General features: G+C 42.7%; 2 protein-coding genes across 3 annotated transcripts; both read left to right on the forward strand.

Annotated features, from left to right (window-relative positions):
- Positions 1-6,443: 6,443 nt before the first annotated feature.
- Positions 6,444-13,873, forward strand: LOC121181071 (bifunctional apoptosis regulator-like). Of its 2 annotated transcripts, none has more exons than XM_041036859.1 (9): positions 6,444-6,556; positions 7,508-7,811; positions 8,841-8,939; positions 9,097-9,190; positions 10,712-10,884; positions 11,118-11,262; positions 11,535-11,714; positions 11,916-12,112; positions 12,414-13,873. In XM_041036859.1, exons 2-9 carry the CDS (start codon positions 7,516-7,518, stop codon positions 12,604-12,606), a joined length of 1,377 nt encoding a protein of 458 aa, XP_040892793.1. In that variant the 5' UTR covers positions 6,444-6,556; positions 7,508-7,515; the 3' UTR covers positions 12,607-13,873. The 2 variants fall into 2 exon arrangements, with proteins under 2 accessions (XP_040892793.1, XP_040892792.1); XM_041036858.1 differs by having other exon boundaries at positions 6,445-6,793.
- Positions 13,874-14,714: 841 nt separating this feature from the next.
- Positions 14,715-24,064, forward strand: txndc11 (thioredoxin domain containing 11). Its single transcript, XM_041036847.1, has 14 exons — positions 14,715-14,734; positions 14,854-15,047; positions 17,450-17,546; positions 17,695-17,814; positions 18,362-18,459; positions 18,693-18,822; positions 19,065-19,158; positions 19,388-19,500; positions 19,643-19,846; positions 20,305-21,022; positions 21,459-21,646; positions 22,009-22,121; positions 22,300-22,380; positions 22,805-24,064. Exons 2-14 carry the CDS (start codon positions 14,923-14,925, stop codon positions 23,331-23,333), a joined length of 2,610 nt encoding a protein of 869 aa, XP_040892781.1. The 5' UTR covers positions 14,715-14,734; positions 14,854-14,922; the 3' UTR covers positions 23,334-24,064.
- Positions 24,065-27,737: the final 3,673 nt, after the last annotated feature.

A 27,737-nucleotide genomic window follows, 5' to 3' on the forward strand; every position in this document is an offset into this window, starting at 1 on the left:
TCCTATACAGCAATACAGTGAGCCACCGGGCCCTGCGGTCGCGGTGCTCTTCCTATACAGCAATACAGTGAGCCACCGGGCCCTGCGGTCGCGGTGCTCTTCCTATACAGCAATACAGTGAGCCACCGGGCCCTGCGGTCGCGGTGCTCTTCCTATACAGCAATACAGTGAGCCACCGGGCCCTGCGGTCGCGGTGCTCTTCCTATACAGCAATACAGTGAGCCACCGGGCCCTGCGGTCGCGGTGCTCTTCCTATACAGCAATACAGTGAGCCACCGGGCCCTGCGGTCGCGGTGCTCTTCCTATACAGCAATACAGTGAGCCACCGGGCCCTGCGGTCGCGGTGCTCTTCCTATACAGCAATACAGTGAGCCACCGGGCCCTGCGGTCGCGGTGCTCTTCCTATACAGCAATACAGTGAGCCACCGGGCCCTGCGGTCGCGGTGCTCTTCCTATACAGCAATACAGTGAGCCACCGGGCCCTGCGGTCGCGGTGCTCTTCCTATACAGCAATACAGTGAGCCACCGGGCCCTGCGGTCGCGGTGCTCTTCCTATACAGCAATACAGTGAGCCACCGGGCCCTGCGGTCGCGGTGCTCTTCCTATACAGCAATACAGTGAGGCAGAGAGGATTTTGCTAAGAATTGTGGAGGAGATTGTGTAGAAAGGGAATAGAGAGCAGTTTCAGTTCACTGTTCACACTGTTGATCAACACACACACAGAGGCACAGTACACAATCATTTAAAAGCTTGATTTGGCAAACTACTTACCCTGTTGATTTACATATATCTTCTAATTTTTAAAGGAAATCCATACAAAAAAGATTTCCATAGTATAAAAAAAACAAAAAAAACAACACACGCTCAGGCTCTTGGGGGCCGGCTCGGCCCAGCACCGCGAGCGAGAAGCCTGTTCACTGTGAATGCTACAAGATGAGAGCGCTCAGGCTCTTGGGGGGCTTGTGAGAAGCCTTGGAAGAAACACCAGTATGTGTTGTAAAAAAATTTAAAAAAACACCTAATGAAGGAGAAAACTGATTTTCCCTGAATTTATTATGTGGCGGTTTTTGAGAAAACCCATCAGACAAACTATTTTTCAAAGCAAAGTATTTTTACATGTGTGAAAGGCACCCTTAACTTCAGCAGGCTATAACATCAGACATTAAATGCTGACTTTTTCACATCTGTCCCAGATATATATATATTCTATATATCATATTACTGTGTGGAGAATTGACAAATTGGCGCCCCCTGCAGCTGAAGGCGCCGTTGCTTGCTGAGAAGGTGCCGTGCTCCGAAGCTGTGTGTGAGTGCGGGGGACAGTTCACCTCTGGGACAAGTAGTGAAGAACAGATGAGAGGAGGCAAGAAAAAGCAAAAGCGGCTGAAGAAAAAGAAATTGGAGGGATAGTCACAAAGAAGAGAGGGGCTCAGGATTTTAGAGGTGTCAGAGGAAAGGTTTCATTAATTGTTCACAGGCACAAGCATGTTTTTCACTGTTCATTTAAAAAAAAGAAAATTAAAAGTTTTCATATGAAAATTTATAGTTTTTGTCTTCATTCATCTCATCTCCCATCGTCCCATCTCCCAGCATGCACCACAAGCATGCATGTATAAAGGTAAGCACCCTGACTGAGGGGGGTGGGCTACAGGAGGAGAAGTCTTCCATTTTTTTTTAAACTAATGGATTTGTCTCCATAATACGTTAGAGAGTATCAAGCTAAGTGAGGCAGAGAGGATTTTGCTAAGTATTGTGGAGGGAGATTGTGTAGAAAGGGAATAGAGAGCAGTTTTAGTTCACTGTTCACACTGTTGATCAAACACACACACACACACACACACAGAGGCACAGTACACAATCATTTAAAAGCTTGATTTACATATATCTGCTAAAAATGGATTAAACGTATATGTCTCCTTTTTTTATCACTTAAGTTTCAAAGTTCATCAGAACTGGAAGCCCTCTGACTACTTCCAACAGTACATCAATGAGAGTTTGAGTATTCAGACAGTCTTGGGCGTTCTGCTAAGTTTAAATTATTGGCTTTGGCACCATGTTTAACTACATCGGTTAGTTAGACCGAATAGTTTTAATTAGTTTTGTTACACAAAAAAGAAAAAAAAAACCCAAAAAAACAAAACATGTTCTCTCCTTTGGCCCTGATTTGCGAGCTCACATCTTTCATCTTTGCATACAGACCAACTGTGTGATAGTAAAGGCCTGACCGAAATGTGTTGATTTCCTCCTTCATTTAAAATGAGATCCATAAAAATAGTTCAAAATTCAAGTGTTCAAATATGTATTGTTCATGTAACTGTTTTTATCTGCGTTAAGGTTCTTGAAATGAACATAATTTTTAAGGGAAATCCATACAAAAATGATTTCAGTATCATAAAAAAAAAATTGAAAAAAAAACCACGCTCCGGCTCTTGGGGGCCGGCTCGGCCCAGCACCGCGAGCGAGAAGCCTGTTCACTGTGAATGCTACAAGATGAGAGCAAGCGATGGCTAATCGAGGCTTTGTTGAAGCTTCGACACCTGATTAGGGCCCGGTGGCTCACTGTATTGCTGTAGAGGGAGAGCACCGCGACCGCAGGGCCCGGTGGCTCACTGTATTGCTGTAGAGGGAGAGCACCGCGACCGCAGGGCCCGGTGGCTCACTGTATTGCTGTAGAGGGAGAGCACCGCGACCGCAGGGCCCGGTGGCTCACTGTATTGCTGTAGAGGGAGAGCACCGCGACCGCAGGGCCCGGTGGCTCACTGTATTGCTGTAGAGGGAGAGCACCGCGACCGCAGGGCCCGGTGGCTCACTGTATTGCTGTAGAGGGAGAGCACCGCGACCGCAGGGCCCGGTGGCTCACTGTATTGCTGTAGAGGGAGAGCACCGCGACCGCAGGGCCCGGTGGCTCACTGTATTGCTGTAGAGGGAGAGCACCGCGACCGCAGGGCCCGGTGGCTCACTGTATTGCTGTAGAGGGAGAGCACCGCGACCGCAGGGCCCGGTGGCTCACTGTATTGCTGTAGAGGGAGAGCACCGCGACCGCAGGGCCCGGTGGCTCACTGTATTGCTGTAGAGGGAGAGCACCGCGACCGCAGGGCCCGGTGGCTCACTGTATTGCTGTAGAGGGAGAGCACCGCGACCGCAGGGCCCGGTGGCTCACTGTATTGCTGTAGAGGGAGAGCACCGCGACCGCAGGGCCCGGTGGCTCACTGTATTGCTGTAGAGGGAGAGCACCGCGACCGCAGGGCCCGGTGGCTCACTGTATTGCTGTAGAGGGAGAGCACCGCGACCGCAGGGCCCGGTGGCTCACTGTATTGCTGTAGAGGGAGAGCACCGCGACCGCAGGGCCCGGTGGCTCACTGTATTGCTGTAGAGGGAGAGCACCGCGACCGCAGGGCCCGGTGGCTCACTGTATTGCTGTAGAGGGAGAGCACCGCGACCGCAGGGCCCGGTGGCTCACTGTATTGCTGTAGAGGGAGAGCACCGCGACCGCAGGGCCCGGTGGCTCACTGTATTGCTGTAGAGGGAGAGCACCGCGACCGCAGGGCCCGGTGGCTCACTGTATTGCTGTAGAGGGAGAGCACCGCGACCGCAGGGCCCGGTGGCTCACTGTATTGCTGTAGAGGGAGAGCACCGCGACCGCAGGGCCCGGTGGCTCACTGTATTGCTGTAGAGGGAGAGCACCGCGACCGCAGGGCCCGGTGGCTCACTGTATTGCTGTAGAGGGAGAGCACCGCGACCGCAGGGCCCGGTGGCTCACTGTATTGCTGTAGAGGGAGAGCACCGCGACCGCAGGGCCCGGTGGCTCACTGTATTGCTGTAGAGGGAGAGCACCGCGACCGCAGGGCCCGGTGGCTCACTGTATTGCTGTAGAGGGAGAGCACCGCGACCGCAGGGCCCGGTGGCTCACTGTATTGCTGTAGAGGGAGAGCACCGCGACCGCAGGGCCCGGTGGCTCACTGTATTGCTGTAGAGGGAGAGCACCGCGACCGCAGGGCCCGGTGGCTCACTGTATTGCTGTAGAGGGAGAGCACCGCGACCGCAGGGCCCGGTGGCTCACTGTATTGCTGTAGAGGGAGAGCACCGCGACCGCAGGGCCCGGTGGCTCACTGTATTGCTGTAGAGGGAGAGCACCGCGACCGCAGGGCCCGGTGGCTCACTGTATTGCTGTAGAGGGAGAGCACCGCGACCGCAGGGCCCGGTGGCTCACTGTATTGCTGTAGAGGGAGAGCACCGCGACCGCAGGGCCCGGTGGCTCACTGTATTGCTGTAGAGGGAGAGCACCGCGACCGCAGGGCCCGGTGGCTCACTGTATTGCTGTAGAGGGAGAGCACCGCGACCGCAGGGCCCGGTGGCTCACTGTATTGCTGTAGAGGGAGAGCACCGCGACCGCAGGGCCCGGTGGCTCACTGTATTGCTGTAGAGGGAGAGCACCGCGACCGCAGGGCCCGGTGGCTCACTGTATTGCTGTAGAGGGAGAGCACCGCGACCGCAGGGCCCGACTTCTCCTCCAGGCTACAGGCAGGAGTGAAGATTATGTAGGGTTACAATCAGCCATGCCAAATAACAAACATGGTCTTTTATTATTATTATTATTATTATCATTATTATTATGAATAAGCCACTTAAAACCACCTTATCATCTGGTGCAGTCAAACAGAAAAGTACTATGTATCTAGCTTCATGATAATCAGACTTGGAGTCAGACATGTGTGTTTTGTTTAGAAAAAATCGTGTGATTTATGATGTATGAAGCACTTTACTGCTTCATTCGGTATCGAAACCCTGTCATTGGTTTAGTTGTCTTGCAACAATGTAGCGTGGGTTCGATTCCCGTCAGAGCTGCGTGTTATTTAGCTCATGAATTAGACATTTAGAAATAGATCACATTTGCCATCTGGGGACTGAACACCAAGTATTCAACATATATGTAAATCAACAGGGTAAGTAGTTTGCCAAATCAAGCTTTTAAATGATTGTGTACTGTGCCTCTGTGCGTGTGTGCGTGCGTGTGTGTGTGTGTGTGTGTGTGTGTGTGTGTGTGTTTGATCAACAGTGTGAACAGTGAACTAAAACTACTTTCTTTTCCCTTTCTACACAGTCTCCCTCCACAGTTCCTAGCAAAATCCTCTCTGCCTCACTTAGCTCTCTGCTCTCTAATGTATTAAGAACTGGGGTTAGTAAGTCCTGATGTCCACTACAAAAGACATTGAATCGAAAATGTGTTTTGAACGGGTTAAAATTATTGTGCCTTTAAAAAAAATCTTACTAAATTGAAGTCAAGACTTAATTATATTAAAGAAAAAACTTGTTTCTTAGAAACAGAAACATGATATCTGCAAAAAATCAATGACTTATCTCTCTTGTTGCCATAAAATGTGAAAGTTGGAATTCCCGCCACTTTGAAAAGACAATGCATTTGCTGTGTGGGCCACAACCCCACAACTGAGGCATCACAAGAAAGCCCAGGATGTCCACATAAATGGACAGTATGATAGAGATAGATTGTCTAAATAATATTTTGACCTAGGGGTCTCAGACTCATGTCCCCCACAGAGGACAAATATTAATTGCCGGGTCTCACCAGGATATACTTTTCATGCTGCCACTTTTGCACTTTTACTTAAGCAAAAGCAAACTTCTAAGAGAGTAATTATACACTGTGGTATTCAGTTTCTAGAGACCCTACTTACACACAGTAGTCAGTATCAAAAAACAATAAAACAATAAAGTTAAAAAAAAAACACAAGTAAATACAGATAAATTATGTGTGTGTGTGTGTGTGTGTGTGTGTGTGTGTGTGTGTGTGTGTGTGTGTGTGTGTGTGTGTGTGTGTGTGTTTGTGTTTGTGTTTGTGTGTGTGAAAACGTGACTATCATGTATAGGTAGTTTTTTGTTTTTTTTTTAACTTTTTTTTTTAACTAAGCTGTTAAAACTTATTCAGTTTTAACAGCTCATATAAAGTAGGTATGTGCATACACATTCCAACACGTACATTTTGCACTTGTAGTCGTTGTTTTATAATGTCCCATCTGTCTTTAGGCAAATATAATTTAAATGTTGGGCACATAGAGACATGGTGTAAACAATTTTGGAATTAAACAACACAGTCATAGTAAACAGAGCAGATGATTTCACACAATCAGTATACGGACAAATAATGTGTTATTCTACGTGTGTGTTTACGAAGGCCTATGGAATAACGTGGGAGGCAAGTTAAGTGGGTTTAAAAAAATAAAATAAAAAGACCTATCCATGCAGAAACAAAAAATGGACACAATACACCATATAAAGGCCAACCAGTTCCTGAAGTTCCAAAAAATTATTATCATCGTGGTCGAGAACACAATGCTTTATCCAGAGCCAGACTTCAGTAAAGAATCAGGGGCAGGACTTTGTCTGAACTTTGACCTGAAACGGCTTTTAAACGCCACATGGCTGAAATCAGCTGTGCGTCAGTCTGTGGCTCCATCACCGAGGACGACAGGGGACGAAATCTCCCTCTGTCCTCTTGTACTCCAGGTAACAGGAGGCTCGCATGAGATTTTTTGGACAGGTGAGTGTGTGGCTGTTATCAGGTGACACACTGACGTACGCTTGTGTGTGTGTATGTGAGTGGGGCTTTCCTCAGCAGCGCGGAGCCATGGCGACAGCTACTCAAGCAGAAACATTAACCTTCTTCATGGTCGGTTTAATTTGAGTTTAACCAACAATCAGAAGCCGTGAGCTAGTTAACCAGAGAGCAATGTCATCCTCCAGCTCGTCAACTGTCAACGGACATTCCTGAGGCAAGGTAAGACTATTATTGAACGTCGTTAACTCGCGGTTACTAACTTAGCAAAGGTAACTTAGCACTCACTGTTAGCTAGCATGTAGTCACTGGTTAACTCGCATTATTAATCTAGCGATTGTACATTTTGTTGTCTGTAACGCAGCAAACTGTTCTTTCTCTCTGCTTTACAGAGGAGTAGTAACGTTAAATGTTAGATATTGTCGTCGACCCAGCTTGTAGCTCTCGCCTAGCTAGCCAGTTACGGCTAACGTCCATATCAGGATGTGATGAGTTAGCGTTACCTGCTGTCAAAGTATAAAACATGTAAGTGTCCAAACTAACACTAATTATAGTTTGATGCTGTTCGGCTTAGTGTCTACTGTCCGGTGTTTGTGTGTGCGTACACTATCTTTTAATTTAATGCTATCGTGACACACCTTCTTGCATACAAAACACTACAGCTGAACTTACTGAAAATAAAATGCAGTTTGGTGCTAAGATTATTCATCTGTCTGTATCCCCGTGTGATGAAGTCAACAATTAGGTAGATCTTAAACGTGCTGTGTGTGTGCAACACAGCTTAAACATAACTCAGGACTTGAAGTGATCTGCAGGAAGAGTTGGTGAAAGTTCTTAAATCAAGAACAGAAAGACTCTTAGCTTATTAAAGCTAATCTTAAAGTTTCTAATGCCATTTGGTCCTTCCTTTGTAACCTCCTTTCTCCTCTTTTTCAGTTTTGAATATGTTCCACCAGATGGAGTGGGATTCATCAGATGCCATTCTGGGAGCATCAATGGATGACTCCCCTCAATTACCCGATTCTTCACAGTTGAAGTCCTCAACCACCAACAACATTTCAGAGCATGAATTCTCGTGTCACTGTTGCTACGACATCTTGGTGAACCCCACCACTTTGACCTGCGGCCATAACTTCTGCCGCCACTGTCTGGCTCTGTGGTGGGAGTCCTCACACAAGAACGAGTGCCCAGAGTGCAGAGAGAAGTGGGAGGGCTTTCCTAAAATCAACATACTGCTGAGGTATGATTTTCACATCATACTGTCATACTGACAGCATCTGAGAAAATGTGTGCGTGTGTGACACAGGTGTGATTCAAACATAGCTCCAGTTGAAGCAAGGGCTGATTATCATTTGAAGTTTCTTTTTTTGCCTTTTTTTGAAGGCTGTTCTTCTAGAGAATGCTTTGACAAAATGGACTTCTATATTACCTACCCTTGCTGTCCAGTATTTGTGTTTTCTGCTTTAAGGCTTTTCCTGATTTTGATCACATTCAGAACCTGGTTATTCAGTTCGCTGTGTACAAAATTCACATACAGTCCTCATTTATGATATGTCTGCAGTGGTGCAGTCTTTGACTCCTCCAGAATTTGGATCCTAGCTAGCTGGACACTTTCCGTTTTGTTTCAGCATGTGGACCAACATTAAATTGTTGTTGCCTAAATATAGTTGTCTGATTGTTTAGTGCAGCATTGTTTCACTTTCTCTTTTAGAAAAACTAGTTAGGAATTTAGTGGATAAAAGGAAGAAAGATAAAAACAAATATGAAGTCATGTAATTCATGTCAAGGACTGTATATATGTAAACCTAAAACACGTTCATTAGTATGACAACTGAGGAGTTGGAAGTGTCTTTGCACACAGTTTCTGAAATCAGCTTATCACTGCACACAGTGAATGCGTAGTGTGCACTGAGTCTAAGTCTGAACGTGAAAGAGTTGATCAGGGTGTTGTAATCAAGTCTGTAAGTTGTACCAAGGAAGGAAATTTCATTAAACTGTTTCACAGCACAAACCAGACTCCTCTGGCTGAAAGTTGACAGACACAGGCAGGTCAAATTCAACACATGAATTACTACTGTGTCTACATGCAGGCATGACATTGTGATGTACCATTTACTTGTAGTGGTGCATGGGCAGGTGACAGAAAATGATAGAGGAGGCAAAGTGTGAGGGATAAGCCTGGACAGAACTACCACAAACTGTGGAAGCACCAGTTTCACTTGGTGTGATCTACTAATTCCATGTCTTTACATGCTCATCTACTTCTTAGGGATGCTACTGACAAGCTGTTCAGTGACGTCGTTCAGCGGAGGAGAGCAGAGATCCAGGCAAACCCCAAAATCTCCCGGAGCTTGCTGGCCTTCCAGAGGTAGTACAGTATAATACATCATACAAGTAATTTTGGTGTAAAGCTTTGGAGTACTGTGTCAGCTCATTGTACGCTGGGGGAGAACTCCACTGGTTTAGTATTGCACTTCTATAAGTTGTCAGGGGCCTGTTTTCATTAAACATCTACATATTTTTAGATATGGGGACAACTTGGGCAGATCCAGGACAAACCAGCACAAAGGAGCAGGCTTCTTCTTCTCTGGCGTCCTAACTGCCCTCACGTGTGTGGCTGTAAGTATCCAGCAGCAGTAAAAACCACATCAAATTATCACTGACAGTAAAATGATGTCCTCAGTATTGATGCTGTGGTCCCTGGCTACCATTGTGTCCTACCTATCAGGTCCCATTGACGGAGCATTAGCATTACCATGGCAACCTGGTTTCAGGTTGCCCTTTTTAATGGGGCAGTTCAGTGTTACCAGTGCTCAAAAAGAACGCTTAGAGACTAACTTAACCTCACTTTAACATAGTCCTCTAGTTTTCTTTTTTTTTGGTGAATGGTGGATTTGTATATATGATTGGATTTGTATATCAGGGTTTGAGCTTATACTGATACTTGTTGTCAGTATCCAGTGTCCGCCAAACAATTTGTAAAATATAATGTCTGGCTAGAGTTTTTTTGTTTTGTTTTTTTTTCAGTGCCCAATCTTTTACACCCTGATATTGCCAAATGGGCCATTGGAGGAAATTATTGTAAACCTGAACCATTGTAAGTCACTCAGTTAATGTTGCACTTAGTCTGTTTATTCTGATTATAGCATTTAAATAGTTTGGTGTTTACATTCAGCGACTGTATTTTTAGGTTCTTGCATATTTTAACCAAAGGGATTTTAACAACAGTAGAATGTAATATTCAAAGACATCCACAGTAGTGGATTAAAGGGGCCTATTGTTCATATCATGTAGACAGTACATGTTTATTTTGTCCATGTGGCACTGGGGGAGCAACGTCACTGTGTGTCTTGCAACGTGGCAGTAAATTTGTGTTTGTGTGTATTGCTAGGAGCATGTAAACAGATTAGATCATGGACCAGTTTTTGACCCCAGTTCATGGATGAACATCATTATTGAATCAGGTTGTTTTAGGAAAACTGAAAGGAGGCCTGGTAATGGGAAATACTAGGACAGAAGCCTTCAGGCTGAAAATACCTGGCATTATCATTTCAAGCAGACTTTAAGCTTCAATTTAATCAATATTTATATTTTAAGGCAGGTTAATGTGACTTCCCACACACACAGGTGGCCCTTGTTTGGGCCCCCCATCTCTCAGACACACATAGTTGCATCGCAGCCTTACAGAACTTGGCCTATTTTAAACAATAAATGCGCATAACATTGCAAATAAAAGAGTGTTAAGTTGTTTACAAAGCTGTGATAAGGATGTTCAAGCTTGCATCAATCAAATCATTCATGTTCTTATCAAATCAAAATCAAAGTTATATGTTCAGTGATACTTTAATAAACCACGTGCTGCTGTAGATTGAAGTTTAGTGGCCTCTGGTGGCAGTGGGTGATTCCTGCAAGACACAGGAGCTGGACGCAGGCTAATAAGCCACGCTGCGTGGCACTGGTCTGGCCTATGAGGAATCCCAGCCACCATGCAAACCCGTTAATCCCCTGCTCTTAACCATCATCAGCTTTGTGAACTAAATCTTTGCTTTGCATCTAAACATGTAAAACATCCTTGTGTGGTATAAGGAGGGTAGATGAGGGGTCACTGTGCCTTGTTTGTTAATGTCTGTGTGTTTCCAGGTGATGGTGATGGTGTATCACTGGAGCAGTGGTGTGGTGGAGCAGCATGACCTGCTGATCAGTAAACCAGTGTCTCACTGGACGCCAGAGGAAGTGGTGTCCTGGCTGGAACATCTGGGGCCCTGGGCTCAGCTTTACAGAGAATCCTTCCAACAGGAAAACGTCAACGGAAGGTAGAAGCATAAAACTGTTTTTTTGTTTGTTTGTTTTTCACCCTAAAAAATAAAAACTGAATTGAACCGTATTTATCAAACTTTATGTCATCTTTAAACTGCACTACTTTCATTCATTTTTTAAGCAGAACATTTTCTGATTAGTTTTTCCAGCGTGAGGATTTGCTTTAGATTAACTTACATGGAAGCTGATGTGTGGTCTTTACGTTCACAACATGTGGTATTGATTTCAGGCTACTGTTGATGCTGGGGGATGAGGAGTTGTTAAAGCCTCCTTACAGCATAGAGAATCAGGCTCACCGACGGGCTGTTCTGGCTGAACTGGACAGAGTTAAAGCTCTGGGGGTCAAACCTCCACAGAACCTCTGGGAATACAAAGTAAGTTCTCTGACTATTCCACAAAATGCTTAGGTTTAGGTTAGGCAGATATTCTGACATTTGTTAAGTACTTCTTTGCACCTTTAGATGGGTTTAGGTTGTAACTTTGCTTATAGTGTTCTGTACCATAGTCCCTTCATTGAAGAAAATGTTCCATAGTACAGATTTTAAGCATTGAGTCTCCAGTCAGTGTGTTTGTTATAATTTTTACTTTTTTTTTTTTATCATAACAACTGTCCTCTTTACTCTGTGTTTCTGTCTCTTTCTGCCAGGCCGCTAATGCTGGGAAGTCCTTGTTTTTGCTGTACGCACTGAAGCGCTCCCCTCGTCTCACACTCTTCTATTTGTATTTATTTGACTACTCTGAGACCTTCCTGCCCTTCCTGCACACCTGCTGTCCGGGCATCACACACGTCGAACAGTCAGTGGAGAGCAGCTTCCTCAACACACAGGTAACCAAACAAAAACTCACCGCAAACATAATATCATTAAATCCAGATGTAATGTAAAAACACACTAGGTTTCTGAGGACAATTTTACTGTAAAGAAAAAAAATAAACATTGTCCTATATTAATACCTGTTGTAATGGTTTAAACGCATTTTTGAGGTGTTATCTCTTGTTTTCTGTGTTGTTCTTGTGTTTGTTTACTAGGTGGATCCCAGCTGGCGACAGTGGGCAGAGTTTCTTGTGAAGTACCTCCTGCTTCCATACCAGCTAATAGCAGAGTTTGCTTGGGACTGGTTGGCCGTCCACTACTGGACATCTCGCTTCATTATTGTCAACGCCATGCTGCTGTCTGTGCTGGAAGGCTGCGCCCTGTGGAGACTCTGGACAAGAGCCAGGATCAGGTACAGAGAGTGGGAAGGCTGGGTGTTCTCTTTCTGTTCCTGTTTTTTCTTGATGACACAAGCATGCATGCAGTAGTATAAAGGCCTGTTCTGCTACAGGAATTTAATAACCTTTAACTGGGAGCTTCCTTTTACCTGAAGTTTTAAGAACCTGCCAGTCTCCAGTGCCAGGTTCTGCCTTGAATTACCAGTGTTATGTTAACTGAAAACAGGAATTGGTATGATTCGACCGGTTCGCATTAAATATAATCATTCAGTGTTTCTGCTATCAGTTACACTAACATGTATCCTCTTTCTGTAGGACTCTACCGCGCAAGATGTGGAACCACTTGTGGAAGATGTTATCTCAGGGGTTTGCCTTTGCCCTCCTGTGGCCTTTTGTTCCTCAGTTTGTGTGCAACTGCTTCTTCTACTGGGCTCTCTACTTCAGTCCCATCGTTAATATAGACCTGGTGGTGCAGCAGCTAATGCACCCAGAAACACAGGCACTGTAACAAAGCGCATGTAGTCAGTGCCCAATTAATGCCATACAGTTCACAGCAAGTAAAGTAAATAGCCAAAAGTCCAGTTGCTGAAGAGAAGTGTGTATATTCAGCATTAAACTCACTTGAGACTGGCTTTGTTTGCTGTTGGAAAGGAAGTTTTCTCACTTCCTGTCTTGTCTCTCTGCTGGATGCTTGCCATGTGGAATAAGAGAGGCTGTGAGCTATTGTAGGAGAAGTAAAACCAACAAGATAAGAAGCAGTGAAATATCTGTGATCTTATTGATTCGGAGAGGTTACTGCAGCGATCTCTCTTTGCGTGCGCAGTGCATTCACAAACCACATTGCCTAAATGGTCCAGAGGGCAGTTATGCAAATAATGTCATGTTCAAACATTTGGTGGCATGAAGACTGGCTTCATGAGGAGTTTCCTGACAGCTGGTAGCTCTGTAGCACCGGGATCGCCATAGTCCAGTAAAAGATGAACTTCTTTTTTTTTTAATGCATATACAGAGGTGACAGTGGAACAGAACAAGAATAATGTAATTTTTCTTTAACTCCCATTTTCAAATGTGTTTTTTTGGTTTGTCAATCACTAAAATGAAGAACGGTTGTTTTAGAAGTATCAGTTTGAATGAAGCAGTATTACAAGTGTATATAAATCCTTATTCTATATAAATTTCAGTGCGGCCTTTGGGTCTTCAATATGTCTCTGGCCATGACTATGATCTCAGTGCTACAGAGCTATCTGAAAATTCATTCTACAAGATTTGGTAATATGATTGTGAAATCTGTCAAGTGACTTGCTGGGGTTCATAGTTCTGCAGCCTTTTAGGAACCTCAAGCTTTACCATTGATTCAAGGGGACAGAAGAAATGCAGTCAAGGCGAACAAATGTTCAACACTGAAGTTTGTTCCAGCAGTTTCAGTCGTTCCTTTCACATGATTTGTTGCACTTAGATTTGAAATAAAACTTTTGTTCTCAAAATTTTCTGAGATGCCAAAACGGCTCTTTTCAAATTTTTATGATTTTAAGGAGAAACTGTTTGTAGCAGATTTTATTTGCTTGTACTGCTGACAAAAATTGTGTTGCACATTTTTTTTTATTGTTCAAAAAAAGTTTGTTTGCAGTATACATTTCCATGTGGTGGGTGGGTAGAGCTAATCAAAGACATGTTTTTTTACATTGTTCATTTGCACTTAAAAGTTCTACACTGTGATTTTGTTCTTCAATGTTCTCTAATGACAAAGGAAAAATAAAGATTTTTAAATAATGTTATCCTGTTGTATTTTCTCATTGTGTAATAATTGATGCAGAATTAAACTATAATGAAAAAAATAGTCTAAATGTTTGATGTTCTTAACTTCTGAAATAGAACCAGTAGGACCAAAATCCATTTATAAGCCACCTACTACCATCTACAGCTGCAGACTTCTGTTTGGATAATAGAACCTTTTATTAATTATTTATTTAGTCCTCACATCCATTGAGTTCAAACAGATCTTACCATCAACATTTCTCATTTACTGTTATTCTCTCTGCATTTTTATTATTTTAAGTTTTTCATCAAGATCAACAGCTATAGTCAAACTGTAAATTAATAAGTGGTTATTAAATCACTTTATCCATCTAATTTAATTTAATGTTATTTTTTTATGATTTAAATGTATGCAGATTTGAATACATGTTTAGTTTTAATATCTGTTTAGTTCGGGGGTTGTACACATTTTTTAAATTTATCTTCACTCTAAAGATGATCAGATTATTCGCAATTTTCCCGTACAACTGTAAATAAAGTTTGATTGAAGATTTTGAAAACGACCGCCCTCTAGCGCTCCAGGGTCGTCATCACAGCAGCCGTTGTCGCCTTGCCTTGACAACCTAGAGACTGTGTCAAAAGAGCTTGTAAGACTCGAAACGCAAAACGTACTACTGAAGCAAATCGACACAATAATTACTTAGACCGTTTTCCCTCCTCTTTAACCTGGGCTTATGTAACTATTGATCATATGTTTTCTATATACGCTATGAAGGCGGTGATAAACGTTACCTCGCGTTTTTAAATCGCCGACAACGTCTTATAGACGACCCCTTCGACGTCGTTGTTGCGGAAGTGAAAAGTCTACGTGGGGAAGAAAGGTTGGTCTGATCGTGTTTGAATACCGTAGGCACCAGCAGCACCGATGTCCAATCCAGGTTAACGTTGTCTCCCATCGAACCTGTCTTCCTTCCTCTCACCCACCCCCTCGCTCACTTAGGCAAATGGACGCGTTGAGCAGCAGCAGCCGGGGCGTATAAATGGGACGGAGAGCCGACGACAGGCTGTAATGCTGCGCCGGGTGCGGCAGTCTCTCCGGCAGGTGCTGTTTCTGATGGCCCGGAGACCGGATCTACTCTGCGGGGCTATCGTGCTCGGCGTCCTGCTTATACTGGCTGTCAGGTTCACATGCAGGTAAACAAGACCAGCTTTTGCAGATGCTCTTTTCATGTGAGCTTGTTTCTCTTTGACGTGAGTAACAGGAGAACTACTGAAGATCGTAACTAAAGAGTTTACTGAAGGATAGTTGTAGCGTTAGTAATCAGTGAATTAGCTGCTCCTTACTATAATCTAATCATAACCAGAGCTTTACCAACCAGTAACTATACAGCTAACAGAAGCCGACGTGTACTGTAGGAGAAGAGGATTAACTAATACTTAAAACCGTACAGACGGTGGACTCACATAGAGTGTCACTGTACTGCTTAAATTGTGGTATTTTATGAAGTGGTTGGCTTCTTTATTTGTAAATGACCCTTGCAGAAAACTGTCTAACAACCAAACTCAGCCGTGTCATCATCATCATCATCCACCTGACCCAGGCGTGGAGATAACAAAGGGGGTAACTGCACAGGGGCATCAGAGCCCCGGGGCTGAAAATTGGCAGTGGGTTCCCACCGACCCCTCCATCCTTTGCCCTCTGAATATGAACCCTTCTTCTACTAAGTCCTGGGCAACCAGACATCATGTGCTGAAACAATATATACTCACTTGACACTTTATTAGGAACACCAAACTAATGCTTCATAATACAACAGTGCTGCAAAAAATCCCCCTTTCATGAAGGTTTCAGTGTTTTATTTTTGTTGAAGCTGTGTTAAAGGAGTGCTGATACAACTGTATGATCATTTTGGCAGATTGTAGTCATTGGTCATTAGAACTTCACTGCATTATGTTGACAGACTTTCCTGTTATTTTATCTACATTCTCATTCAAATCAATGACCAACACCTCTGTGTGTCAACACATTTCAACACAATCAACACATTTTAACAGTTCCTAATAAACTGATAACTGAGTCTATGTCTTAATGTAGAGCAATTTGATTAAGCACATAGTACAGGTCTTAAACAACCCCCCCCCCCCCCCCCCCCCCCCCCCCAAGACAGAGTCATGTAATTAGCTAATAATGCAGGACTCACCTTTGTTGATATTGTACATTGGTGTTGCAGATAACTTTGGCATCTGCTGAGTTTTGTTTGGTTGCCAGCCTTGCCAAAAGATCCAGTGAGAGATTAATCTGCCCAAAGAGACAAGAGACAGTTTACTCAGCACTGTTATTCTTGAATCCAGTTGTGGAGATTAAAGCTTGAAAGACTGAAACTGAAGACAAATTATTTCACCCATCACATCCTGTCTTTTTATCCTTCTCAGAAGTGGTAGAGGAAGTATTGCAATATCTTAATTGAGCAAAAGTAGCAAAAGGATTGTAAGAAAAACTTGAAAAAGTCGATTGGAACAAAATGAATCAGCTGACAATCTCTTTTGACCGAAACAACAATTACAGAACTCACACTCAGCGAACCCAGCTGTGGAGATCACTGCTTGAAAAACTGAAACTTAAAGCAAATTGCAGGCAAATTATCTCAGACACAGCCGGTTTCTTTTCCTGTTCAGGAGTGGTGGAAGAAAATTAGAATTGCAAAGAAAATTGTGAAAAAAATATCACAAGTGGTAGTTATGTTCCAGCTGTGACAACCCCAGAGGCTTTCTACATAAAATCCTCTATCACATAACGCACATAGACTGTATAAAACATGGACGTAGCACCCGTGACGTCACCCATTAGTTTCGGGGAGTCTGTTTTGTGACCAAACCATGGGCATTTGAGCTGCGCCATCTTGGATTTTAGTGGGAGTGTACTTTCCATATTTGGTGAAGAGGGGGTTACTCTACGGGTCAGCCGGGGTCATTCCCGCTGATAGTATTCCCGCAATAAACGGACTCTGAGAGCACGGAACACACCACAACAGCGGTCCTAACATTAGCTGCTCCGGTCCTCTATCTGTATCAACATCAGCCATAAATCGGCAATTAAGTCATAAGCCAGCTGCAAAATATGCTAATACATGCTAATTAGTGCAAACATCCAGGTAAAATAGTGAGAAATTTACTTACCGAAAAAACTGCAACACAGACTGCTTCGACGGTCGATTAGTACAGTCTACACTACAACAAGCCGTATTGTCACAAAAACCTATCGGAACATTGGCAAACAAACACGGACACTGCAGCCCCTGTCAACCGCTGGAGGTAAAGAGCTAACTGCCAGTGCCTGTCTATGGGGCTGTCACTCAACGTAACCACGCCCTAATTTATGTAAGAATTTTAAGGTTGTGGTACAACCGTTTTAGCCCCCCGCCCCCCAAGTTTATTTTCTTGAAAACTCAATTATGACACTCGATAAAATAAACAAACAAAAACATTTGTTGTACCTATTTAAAAAAATTCAGTCAAATCCAGGTCGTAGGGCATACCCCTCATTGTTGGTGTCATTGTGGTTCCTGATTTACTGTAAAAATTTTTTCTTTCTGCAGCCGTGCTAAGAATGTAGTGGCAGCAGCTCGGCCTCCGGTTCGGTTCTTCGCGGCCGACGCACCGGTAGTTGACCTCTATTTGGGTCAGCTGGACCAGGTGAGATTTTGTCTGTGACTGCCTCCCTTGATCATGTGTTTTAAAGTCTTAATCCCCAGTAGTAATAAATTCAAAATCATATTTAAAACACAAACAGATTAGAGATTAAGTCTAGAAAATGTCAGTGACATTAAAATTTTCTCTCCAGATGGAGCGCCTGAGGAGTGTGGCAGAGGTGTCACTCATCTTCTTCTATGCACCCTGGTGTGCGCACTCCATGGCTGCCCGACAGGAAGTGCACCAGGTTGCTAAGAACCTTGCCAAACAGGTACAGGACACCTGAGGTCACAACAACAAGCACCACTCTGCAGGATTGTTTAAATACCAAATAGTAACTTGAACGGACACGAGGCTGAACGACCACTGACAATGTACGAGAAAATTAGGGCTCGTTATAGTAACATACTTGTCAACTTACACAGACACATTAAACACCTAGAGGAGTAAATATAAATGGAGACCATAAAATAGGGCCTTGTTACCTAAAGTGCTCAGATAAGTGGTATTTGTAGCTTGTGTTCACAGTACTAATTAATAATTAAACTGACAAACAACATCAAAGAGCTACTCAGTTAATGTAGAGTGAATAGAAATCTGGTGGAACTAACTTCACAGTGAAAAGGTTTTTGCCTTGAGTGTGTCTGACTGTTGGGATGTGATTCATCAGGCACATTTTTTGGGGCTCATTTGTGATGCAAATGAGACGAGATAAAGCCTTCACTCTCACATGACTGAGGATGATAACACAACATACCCTGACTGTGTTATGAAAGTAGATTTGTTTATTTAACTCTGTCTTTCTCACACAAACACAGGTGCAGTTCGTGGCTGTTAACTGCTGGTATAGTCAGGGGAAATGCAGGAGGCAAAACCGCTTCTACCACTACCCCATCATCCACCTGTTTTACAGAAGGTAAGACAGACAAGGCTTTAAATAGTTCTATTCAATGGTGAAGAACGGGGAGGGGTGGTGTGTGCCAGACCACCTTTACTGTATGCTATAACAGTTATGATGGCTGTGACATCTGAACATGTTTTCAGGTGCTGCCAAACAGACCTCTTCTTGAAAACAGAACAAACAACACAAACACACAGCAGTAAACATCATACATCAGTGTTGTTTGTCTCTGTGTTTCTGTGCTGCAGGTTTGGGCCTATAGAGTACAAAGGTCCATTTGTGGCTCCGTACGTGGAAAGTTTTATCCTCAGAGTCATCACGCCACTCACTTACCTCCCATCGAGAGCCACACTTGAAGAGTTCCTCTCCTACCATGAGGTATTGTTTGGCTTTAGTCCATCTAATGGAGAGTTGGCAGAGCATCACCCACAAAGTTTATGCCTGACTGTGTGTGCTGGATTATATACTGTAAAGAGTGATAATTATGCTGTTTGTTAATAATAACTCTTAAATGTATAATTTTCCTGGTCAAATTGTGTTACTTGGAATCAGGTATCTTACTTGAGTGAAGCTATGTTATCGTGATATATTCTGATTGGTTGTGCCTTCTGTATTTCTAGCCTCGAGTGGTGGGTTTCTTCCAGTTTAACTCCTCTCCTCAGCCGCCAGGATACATCACATATTTGTCTTCTGCCCTGCAGGCCCTCAGAAGGGGTAAGAAGTGATGATCATACAGAACAGAAACAAGCAGCCATCAAGCAAATTATTCATTTTTACAGTGCCCAAAGTGACATCTTTAACGGTCCCGTTTGTCTGACACAAAGATTCAAAACTCAAAGCAAGTCAGTTTACTATCAGAAAAGACTAACGAAAATAGAAAATATTCACATTTGAGAAGCTGGAACCAGAGAATTTTAGCATTTTCTGTTTTTTTTTGGTGCAGATTTCCGTGGAGTTGTACGTTTTGGGGTTGTGACCAACAAACAGGTGGCAGAGGCCATCTCATTAAAAGAAGATGAAACCGTTTATCTTCACAGAAGATTTAACTCCTCTTTGGTGAGCAGTGTCATCAGGCCACGATAGACAACCAAAAATGGCTATAAAATATAAATAAATACTCAGTAAATTTCACTATAATTCTGGATGTATGCTGAGGCTTTGCTCCGGCCTCATGCTGTATATTTTTCTTTTCTTTCAGACTTTCCCTCGAAGGGAACGTAACTTCACGTCGGAGGCCATCTGTAGCTGGGTGTTTGAACACCATGAGACCGTCCTCCAGTGGATGCAGCCCCCGGGAACAAAGTCCCACCTCTTGGAACAGGAGCTGACTAAGGGTCCTGCACTACTTTTGTTCCTGCCGCACAATCCACTCGGGTCCAAGCCCAGTCCCATACTACAGCAGGTGAGCGGCCATAGGGGAAAAGTTAGCTGCACCTGGTGACAGTGGTATTCTTGTTAGTCTCATTGACTGCCGTGTGGAGATCAATTTCCTACAACTAAACATCAGTAGATCAGACATCATAAAAAGGTCTTCTCTCTGTTCCTAGAGGTGACTAACCTGGAAGTTACTTGAGGTTCTAGTGTGATTTAATTTTTTATTTCCCCCCCTTTTTCTGTACGTTAGTGTAATTTATTTTTGTCTTTTTATATGTGCATATTCTTGTTTTGATGTTTACTGTGTGAAGCACAGTAACACAAGTTCTATACAAATAAAATTATAGCTATTATTAGTTTTTTTGTTTGTTGCCACTGTTTTTATTGTTTTATTGTTATAAAATTACTGCCTAATTTCTAGTTATTAATGTTGTGTTATTACTATTATTCTCAGTATTATTATTAACACTTTTTTTTGTCTTTCAGATTGCTGACATTGCTGTGCGTTATCATTCCTGTGACAATAATAACGACTCCAGCTTGGACAGAAGTTTCACCTCCCACTCGCTGTGCTGCCAGTCAGTTCTTCTCCCAGAGTCCAGTACAAGTGTGTGTGAGGTGTGTCTCAGCACGTCAGGACCGAGTCTGACCAGCTCTTCCGTACGCTGCATGTTCCCCTCCACAGCCCATGGAGGAGACGTGTTGCAGTCTTATCTCAGGCACTGCTGCCTCCACCAACTACCTGCCCCCGTGTCCATAAATACTGCAACCTCAGTGGGCTGTAGCAACTTTCTGAACAGCTACAGCCCGTTTAGTCAATACAGTGCCTGCTGCAGAAAAGTAGAACCTCAACTCAATGAATCACAAGCCAAAGAGGGGAGAGACACACAAAGAGTTCCCCTTACATCCCCTTCTTCGTCCATCCCTCCATCTTCTGTCCCTCAGCCGGGAGAAGATGGCATCACAGGGCTCCGGTGTCAGACCAACAGGACGCTCAGGTTTTATGTGCTGGATGTTGCTCTGAACTGGCCTCTGGCGGTTAGTCTTGGGGCAATACGCAACACAACTGCTTCTCATCACCAGGAGGCCGGTACACCAGGTGATGGGAGCAGCGACGGGTCGTTTGCAGCTATCGTGAACCTCAAGGATGAGGTTCATTATGTTCTCCATCGCAGCCCAGCAGCTACACTGACAGAGTCTCTGGGTAAGACGAGGACTGAATTAGATTTACACTCAGTGGCAATTTTATTGGGCATTCATGTTTGTAGAAATTGAATCGAAAGCTGAGTCGAATTAGTGTCGGCCTGCAGTAGGTTCAAGGTTTTTCACAATTTCAGCGCATTATCCAATTCAAAAGTCAAACAGCAGTTTTGCATATTATGCATATCAGCAGGTTAGCTTAAATGGGTGAGTCTCATGGTCTTGTGCCTACTGCATACATACAGATGCTTTCAGAAAATAGTCAGGACACAGGGTGTTGTGGCTTATTTTTCAGGGTGAGAGTTTTAACTTTAAACCTCTAACAATGTTGTTTTGGGCCCCTACAGGTTGTATAGCATTTCAGCTGTGTGGTATTTTAATATGATCCTTGCCGTAATTCTCTGTTTTCACGGTGTCTGTGCATCACGTATGTGTTAAAGAGGCCTTCATCAAGAACTTCAGTGCTCCATACAGTCTCTTGCAAAGACACTTGGTTGGAGAGGAGAACAGAAAGGGAGTTGAGGAGGAGTCCAGGCATCCAGATAATCTCCAGCAGACCTCTCCTCGCCCCCTCATCGCAGAACTGACAACCTCCTCCTTCCTGCCCTCCATCATGGATCTTCAAAAGGTGAGACAAAATTCTATTTCAATAGCTTTCTGGCTGTTACTCTGTGCATCCATGTGCACTTGCCAAAGCAGTATAACCAGAGGGAAGTGGACGTGTATTAAAAAAAAAAAAAACTGACATCATATCATAGATTTCAGCTCTTCTCCCACTTGAAAAACTGCCCCATGGTTTCAGTTATAGGTCAGACAAATTCTGGAGACTGGAAACCTTTGCTATGTTTCCTAAGACACTTCATTTCCTGTTATGAAGAGGGACAGTAGTAAGGCGATCAGTTTAGGAAAGGACATTGAAGGAATTTTATTCAGTCTATGGACCTGAGCTGGGGAGAGGATCTAAATATGTGTTTGTGTGTTCTCCTGTAGGATGTGCTGCTGTTCTACTACACCCAGTGGTGTGGATTCTGCTCCGTTCTGAACCACATCATCATCCAGCTGGCCAGATTATTACAGGGAAACAGCACCATCACCGTGGCCAGGTAAATGTTTGTCTTTACGTTTGGCTGTTTGTGAAGGTATTGTGGCAGCACTTTGTGTTTCTAAATTTGTTTTTTTTTTTTCATTGAATCATAGTTTTATCACAGTTTAACACCGTTTCTCTGGTACCTTTCATAAAAGGATGAAATGATTATACACCTGCAATTTTCCTGTGTGTAGGGTGAATGTTGCCAGAAATGACCTTCCCTGGGAGTTCATGGTGGATCATGTTCCCTCTATCCTTCTCTTTCCCAGATACAGGTGAGAGTAATCACTCTGATACACACAGACACACATACACATTTGGAGATGCAAATTTGTGTTTTCCAGTACGACTTTGGTCTCTGGCTGGTAGACGTTGCAAGAGTACGCTGTATGCAGTATTGCTTCTGTTTTGATTCACACCTGTTAATGCATCTTTACTACTATCATTTATATCCCCTTATTTATATGTTTTATAGTGTGTAACAGTTTTCTTTACCTATTTATATTATTTTGTTGTACAGTATTTATTGTTGTTTTTTGAAAAGCTAAAATGAAAATGAACAACTTTATTATTGCCCAAAGGAAAATTGATTAAAAGAAAAGACACAGACTTTAACAAACACTTTCACCAAAATATTATAAACAAATTGCAGCACAATTGTTTTGAATCTTGTTTTCCCTGTTTCTTCTTCTCTTATAGAAAACATCTCAGCGTAAAGTTTCCTGATCACCTGCCCATCACGTTACCCAACCTCATTCACTTCATCCTGCAGCACTCTGGCTCTTTACATTATGCAAACAAGCCAGTGACATCTTCTGTTGAGGCAGAGGGTTCAGAACCCAGTGCCATCCTCTGTGCAGAGTTCCTGGCACTCCAGCGCGAAGTTCAAGTGCTGCATCATGCCCGTGAACGTCTTTCCCAACAGCTGACGCAGCTGTGGCGCGACAACCGGCGCCTGACATTTGACACTCGCAGCTTAGAATCCCAGAATGCACAGCTGCAGCAAGAGAGGCAAAGCTTAGAGGAACAACATCAGGAGAAAAGCCGGCAGCTCGGGGAAGCGGTGAGACGACTGCAAGAGCTGGCAGACACCTCAGAAAACTTGCTGAATGAGAACATGCTGCTCAGGATCCTGCTGAGGGCGCTGAAGGACAGGACGGAGGCCAGAGAGCAGGCGGAGGCAGAGAGAAAAGAGGCAGAACAGAAAAAAAGCCATATGGCCTCCTGACCACAAGCCTGCAGGGAGTCCTGAGAAAGAGACACAGAGACGAGGAAGAGAGAGGAAAGAGGGGCAGGAAATGAAGGGAATACCGTAAATGGATGAGCAAAAAGCTGTGATTAGACCTGAGATGAGGAGGTCATGTAAAAGCCGAAGGGATAAATTTTGTCATGAGAGAAAATGAGGATGAAACGACAGTTATGATCTGTCGTTAAAGATCAGAAGAAAAATTAAGAATGCTGCTAAGTCTCGACACAAGTAAGGAAAGGTGAAAAAGAAAGCAAAGACGGAAAACTCCAAAGTGCTGTGATTATAGTGGGCTTATCCACTCTTAGGAACCCACTAGTGTGAGAATTCAGTGACAACTGTCCAATTCAAACGACTATGTCCTGATGCGGCACTTTCAAAAATGTAATGTCTGTTGATGGTTGAAGACGTAACCTGAAATTTTCTGAAAACACTCTGCAGCCAAAGTCTCTACCTTCCCTGAATTACCGTAAATCCTCATATGAGCGCTGGTGTTCAAGTAATGACTCTGTGTGTGACGGGCTGGAAAAAATACAGGCTGGTAAGTAAAGACTGGGCAAAGAAAAAATCACTGAAAAGGTTGAAATTACCTGTAGCCTACTACTGCAGCTCACATGGTAGATTTAGTATAATGTACATTTTCACAGCACTAATTTCATCAGTACAACAGCAGAGTCACGTTGTTCTCACCACTCTGCTGCTCGGTTTCTCTTTTTTAACAGAAATAATATTTTCTCACTCTAGTTCCGGTCGTTTCTTCTTTGCCGTACTCCTGAATTTTGGAGGTGTTGAGGTAATGTTTTTTACGGGTCGATAAATTCCAGTTTATTTCCAAATAATTCCCTCAGAAGTTTCCTGGAAAGAATCATACATTTTGGGACTAAGTAAAATAGAGAGTGATCGTTTGGTGCACTTCCAGTTGTTTCTAAATGTGAAGCAAGCACAACCTTGAGACTTTCATTCAGTGGACAGCAGGTGAAAATGTGTCTGGAAGCACTTCAGCATGAATGAAGAACAAAGTTTCCAATAATAAATGAATGAGTAAAAAATTATTCACTGGAGCAGTTTCTTTCATGGAACTTAATCCAGAAGCAAATAATACACACAACCAACTGAACTAAAATAACATTCTCAGAACTGTGTCTCTCGTTTTCCTGTTATTAGTACCAAACCTCACGATTCTTTTCTGGAAACTTTGAAGAAATTATTCGGAAACAGCTGACCTGTGGTTAAAGTGTTACCAATGCTGAGTTTAAATCATGGTAGCTTAAAAACATTGTTCAGGGATAAAGGCAAAATGAAACACCTGACATGACTCTAGCTGCACTATTGGAAATAGTTGTGTGGAAATGTATATTATAATGAATTTATCAACCCAACATGGAGGAAGTTTTGAGTTTACACTAACTATAAATGGCTCTCTCTGCCACAGAGTTAAATAGAAATGCCATTATTTGAGAATTTTCAGTAAGGTCTTTCCTGCTGCTTTACAATCCTTTAATTTAACGCACAATAGTGGATTAGAGTGTGACTACAGGTTAGTGATATAGAGTTTGGCTGCAGGGGAAAGGGCTACTAACAAAACTGAGAACTATTTTAACCCTGAAGAGACGTGCCATCTGCTCATTGATCTGTAGGTGAGCATACAAGCACTTGACATAATCAGCAAGAATTTTTTTTTTTTTGAAGGGGATGGAGTTCTTTTGTTAAATGGATCTATTTTTACAGAAATCCTTGAGTCACTAAAATATTATTTCTATGTAACTATTCAGGTATTAAGAATGAAATGCTGCAATTGTTTACAAGTGAATTATTGCGCCGGTTTTTACTGATTAAAAAAAACTTTCATCTTATTGTCGTACTAAGTTTTGTCGTGGCTGATGTCCAGGATTCGATCCAACTGTTGTCTACAGTCAGTCAGTCACTTAAATAACTGGCTTTGCCATTACCTCAAGTGTTTATTTTGATTATTAATTGAAGGCTGTGACACGCAGATTTTGTTGTTGGTCATCACACAAAAATTACACTTCTAAAATGCTAAGTACATTCAGCCAAACCACATCTTTCCACTTCCTTTAGTTTACACCCATTTTAACAAATAACAAAATATATTTCGATATATCTCACATCATCTGATAACGTGTTAAAAATCTTGCCACATCTCACACTGAAAGGACCGTGTTAAAAGAGCTATATCTACAATTATCTAAATATTTCAGTGCAGTTACTTTAATGCCATCCAAACAAACAGCTCAGTCCTTTTCCAGTATTAATTTTTAACTTCTGAAACTACAGGGAAAACATATTGGGTTTAAATATTTCATTCAGTGTAAAATCATAGGGCCCAAAAATATTATTAAATAAATATATAGGAAACTCTGATAACAGAATGACGCCACATGACTATGAATCCAGTCCTACTATGTTCAGCAAAGGCTTAAATTCCAGATCTAATTTGGAGCGGCAGGAGCATGTGCTGCTAATTCCACCGTTAATGAAAGGTAGTTTGTCTTCAGTTAGTTTTGTGCACTGCAAACGTCTCAGCCACAGAGACGTTTAGTGTTTTCCAATATAGCAGATATTTTTACATCTTTGCTCCCGTTCTTGAAAACACTAACAGCTGCACTCTCTGTGTGTCCTTACTCCTTTATTCTTCTGTTATATTTGAAAACAGTAGATAAATAGATTTTTATGGTGTTGGCCGCCAAAAAGAGACACAAATGTGCGACCATATTCTAACTATGATAACATCACACCATCAGTGCGAGTGACACTAACACTGATGGTGTCAATGTCAGTGGCAGTTGTGAAGTGTTTCTTTGGTTTGTGATAGGGTTGGGTCAGTTAGATTCACACAAACAATTTAAGCTATCTTATTATTTCTGCCAAAGCAAACAAGGTTGGCAGGCATAGCCCATACTGTGGGGAAACTGTCTGTACTGCAGCCACAAATTCTTCTACATAAACTGTAAGTACTCTGGCTCATTTGAAATAAGTTACGATTGATTTGTTAAACAGATGATGTTGGTATTTATGGGATTTTAGTGGGAATTTGTTAGACTGTAGACCTTTTTTATTGTAAACTGTAAATGTTGTGCCTGTATTAACTTTCACCTTTGATATGAATTCTTTACAGGAGCAATGGCAAACGCACCGGTGTCTGTTGGTGAGTCCACACTCCGCATATGAAATTAGACATTAGCTCTAATTTCCTGTAACTTTATTGAAAACCTAATTCAATTCAAAACTGTGTTTTGAATTGAATTAACTTTTTTTTGGTCCTCTCCGTCCCCGTTTCTTGTAGTGTCAGTGGGTGCACTGGGCGACCGTCCGGTTCAGGTTGCCTGTCCTATGTGCCATCAGACAGTCTTCACCCAGGTGGACTACACCTCTGGCTTGCTCACCTACCTTTCCTGTGGAACCCTCTTCCTCTGTGGGTAAGAAGGACTGAGGTGTCATTCCCTTCATCATATTATTCATGAATATGAGGTCTACAGCCACGCTCACAGCCCCATGAGGCAGCAAAAGCAAAAAAAATTGTTGGGTGGCTTAAAAAGAGACAAAATTAAAAACACAAAAACTTTATCTATCCTTTATTTTTCAAAAATAATCAGAGAAATTATGAAATAATGTAAAGTTTGACATCCTGTATTTTATGTACTGTCCTCTCCAGCTGTTTTTTCGGTTGCTGTCTCATCCCGTTCTGCACTAACCGGCTAAGAGATGTCAAGCACTCCTGTCCAACCTGCAGAACTGTTCTTGGCGTGTACAAACGCTTATAACTGATGTCAGAACCGCAACGATTAGTCAATTCATTGATTTGTCAATCAACAATAGCAACTGCTTTGATAACTGAGTAACAGTTTCAGTCATTTTTTTAAAAGCCAACATTTGCTGGTTTTGTGCTTCTTGAATGTGAGAATCTGATGCTTTTCTTTGTTGTATGTGATAGTAAACCAAACAGGACATTTTCACTATTTTCTGATATTTTAAAGACGTAATTAACGATGAATAAAAAAATAATTGATAGTTACAGCCCTAAATGATATGGTTCTCTGCTTAGGGATAAACTTTCAGCACATTCCTTACTTCACCAGACAGTAGTTTTCTCCTCAATGAACCAGTGAATTCAGAAAATGTAATTATACTCAATCTGACTAATAAAGGTTGCTGCTGACACTGTTATATATTTACTCATGCTTCTTATTAAGTTGCCTTAAAAGTTTTGCAATGTTATACTGGAAACTTGGAGCTGAGTTTACATTCATGACATTTTTGGAACTAAATTTGTTCTATGTGTTGTTATTGCTAATGTACAGATAAAATGAGGATCCTCTTACAACTTATTCCCTTTTCATCCTTGAATATTCAAATAATGAACTTTGA

Source organism: Toxotes jaculatrix, chromosome 4, assembly GCF_017976425.1.
Source record: "Toxotes jaculatrix isolate fToxJac2 chromosome 4, fToxJac2.pri, whole genome shotgun sequence".
Classification (NCBI taxonomy): domain Eukaryota; kingdom Metazoa; phylum Chordata; class Actinopteri; family Toxotidae; genus Toxotes; species Toxotes jaculatrix.

Excerpts from the sequence above, each read along its gene's own strand:
- LOC121181071 (XM_041036859.1), top strand. The coding sequence starts at position 7,516 with ATGTTCCACCAGATGGAGTGGGATTCATCAGATGCCATTCTGGGAGCA. Across the intron at positions 8,940-9,096 it reads AGCTTGCTGGCCTTCCAGAG|ATATGGGGACAACTTGGGCA; the intron begins GTAGTACAGTAT and ends ACATATTTTTAG. Across the intron at positions 11,263-11,534 it reads AGAACCTCTGGGAATACAAA|GCCGCTAATGCTGGGAAGTC; the intron begins GTAAGTTCTCTG and ends TCTTTCTGCCAG.
- txndc11 (XM_041036847.1), top strand. The coding sequence starts at position 14,923 with ATGCTGCGCCGGGTGCGGCAGTCTCTCCGGCAGGTGCTGTTTCTGATG. Across the intron at positions 15,048-17,449 it reads GCTGTCAGGTTCACATGCAG|CCGTGCTAAGAATGTAGTGG; the intron begins GTAAACAAGACC and ends TTCTTTCTGCAG. Across the intron at positions 19,159-19,387 it reads CCTGCAGGCCCTCAGAAGGG|ATTTCCGTGGAGTTGTACGT; the intron begins GTAAGAAGTGAT and ends TTTTTGGTGCAG.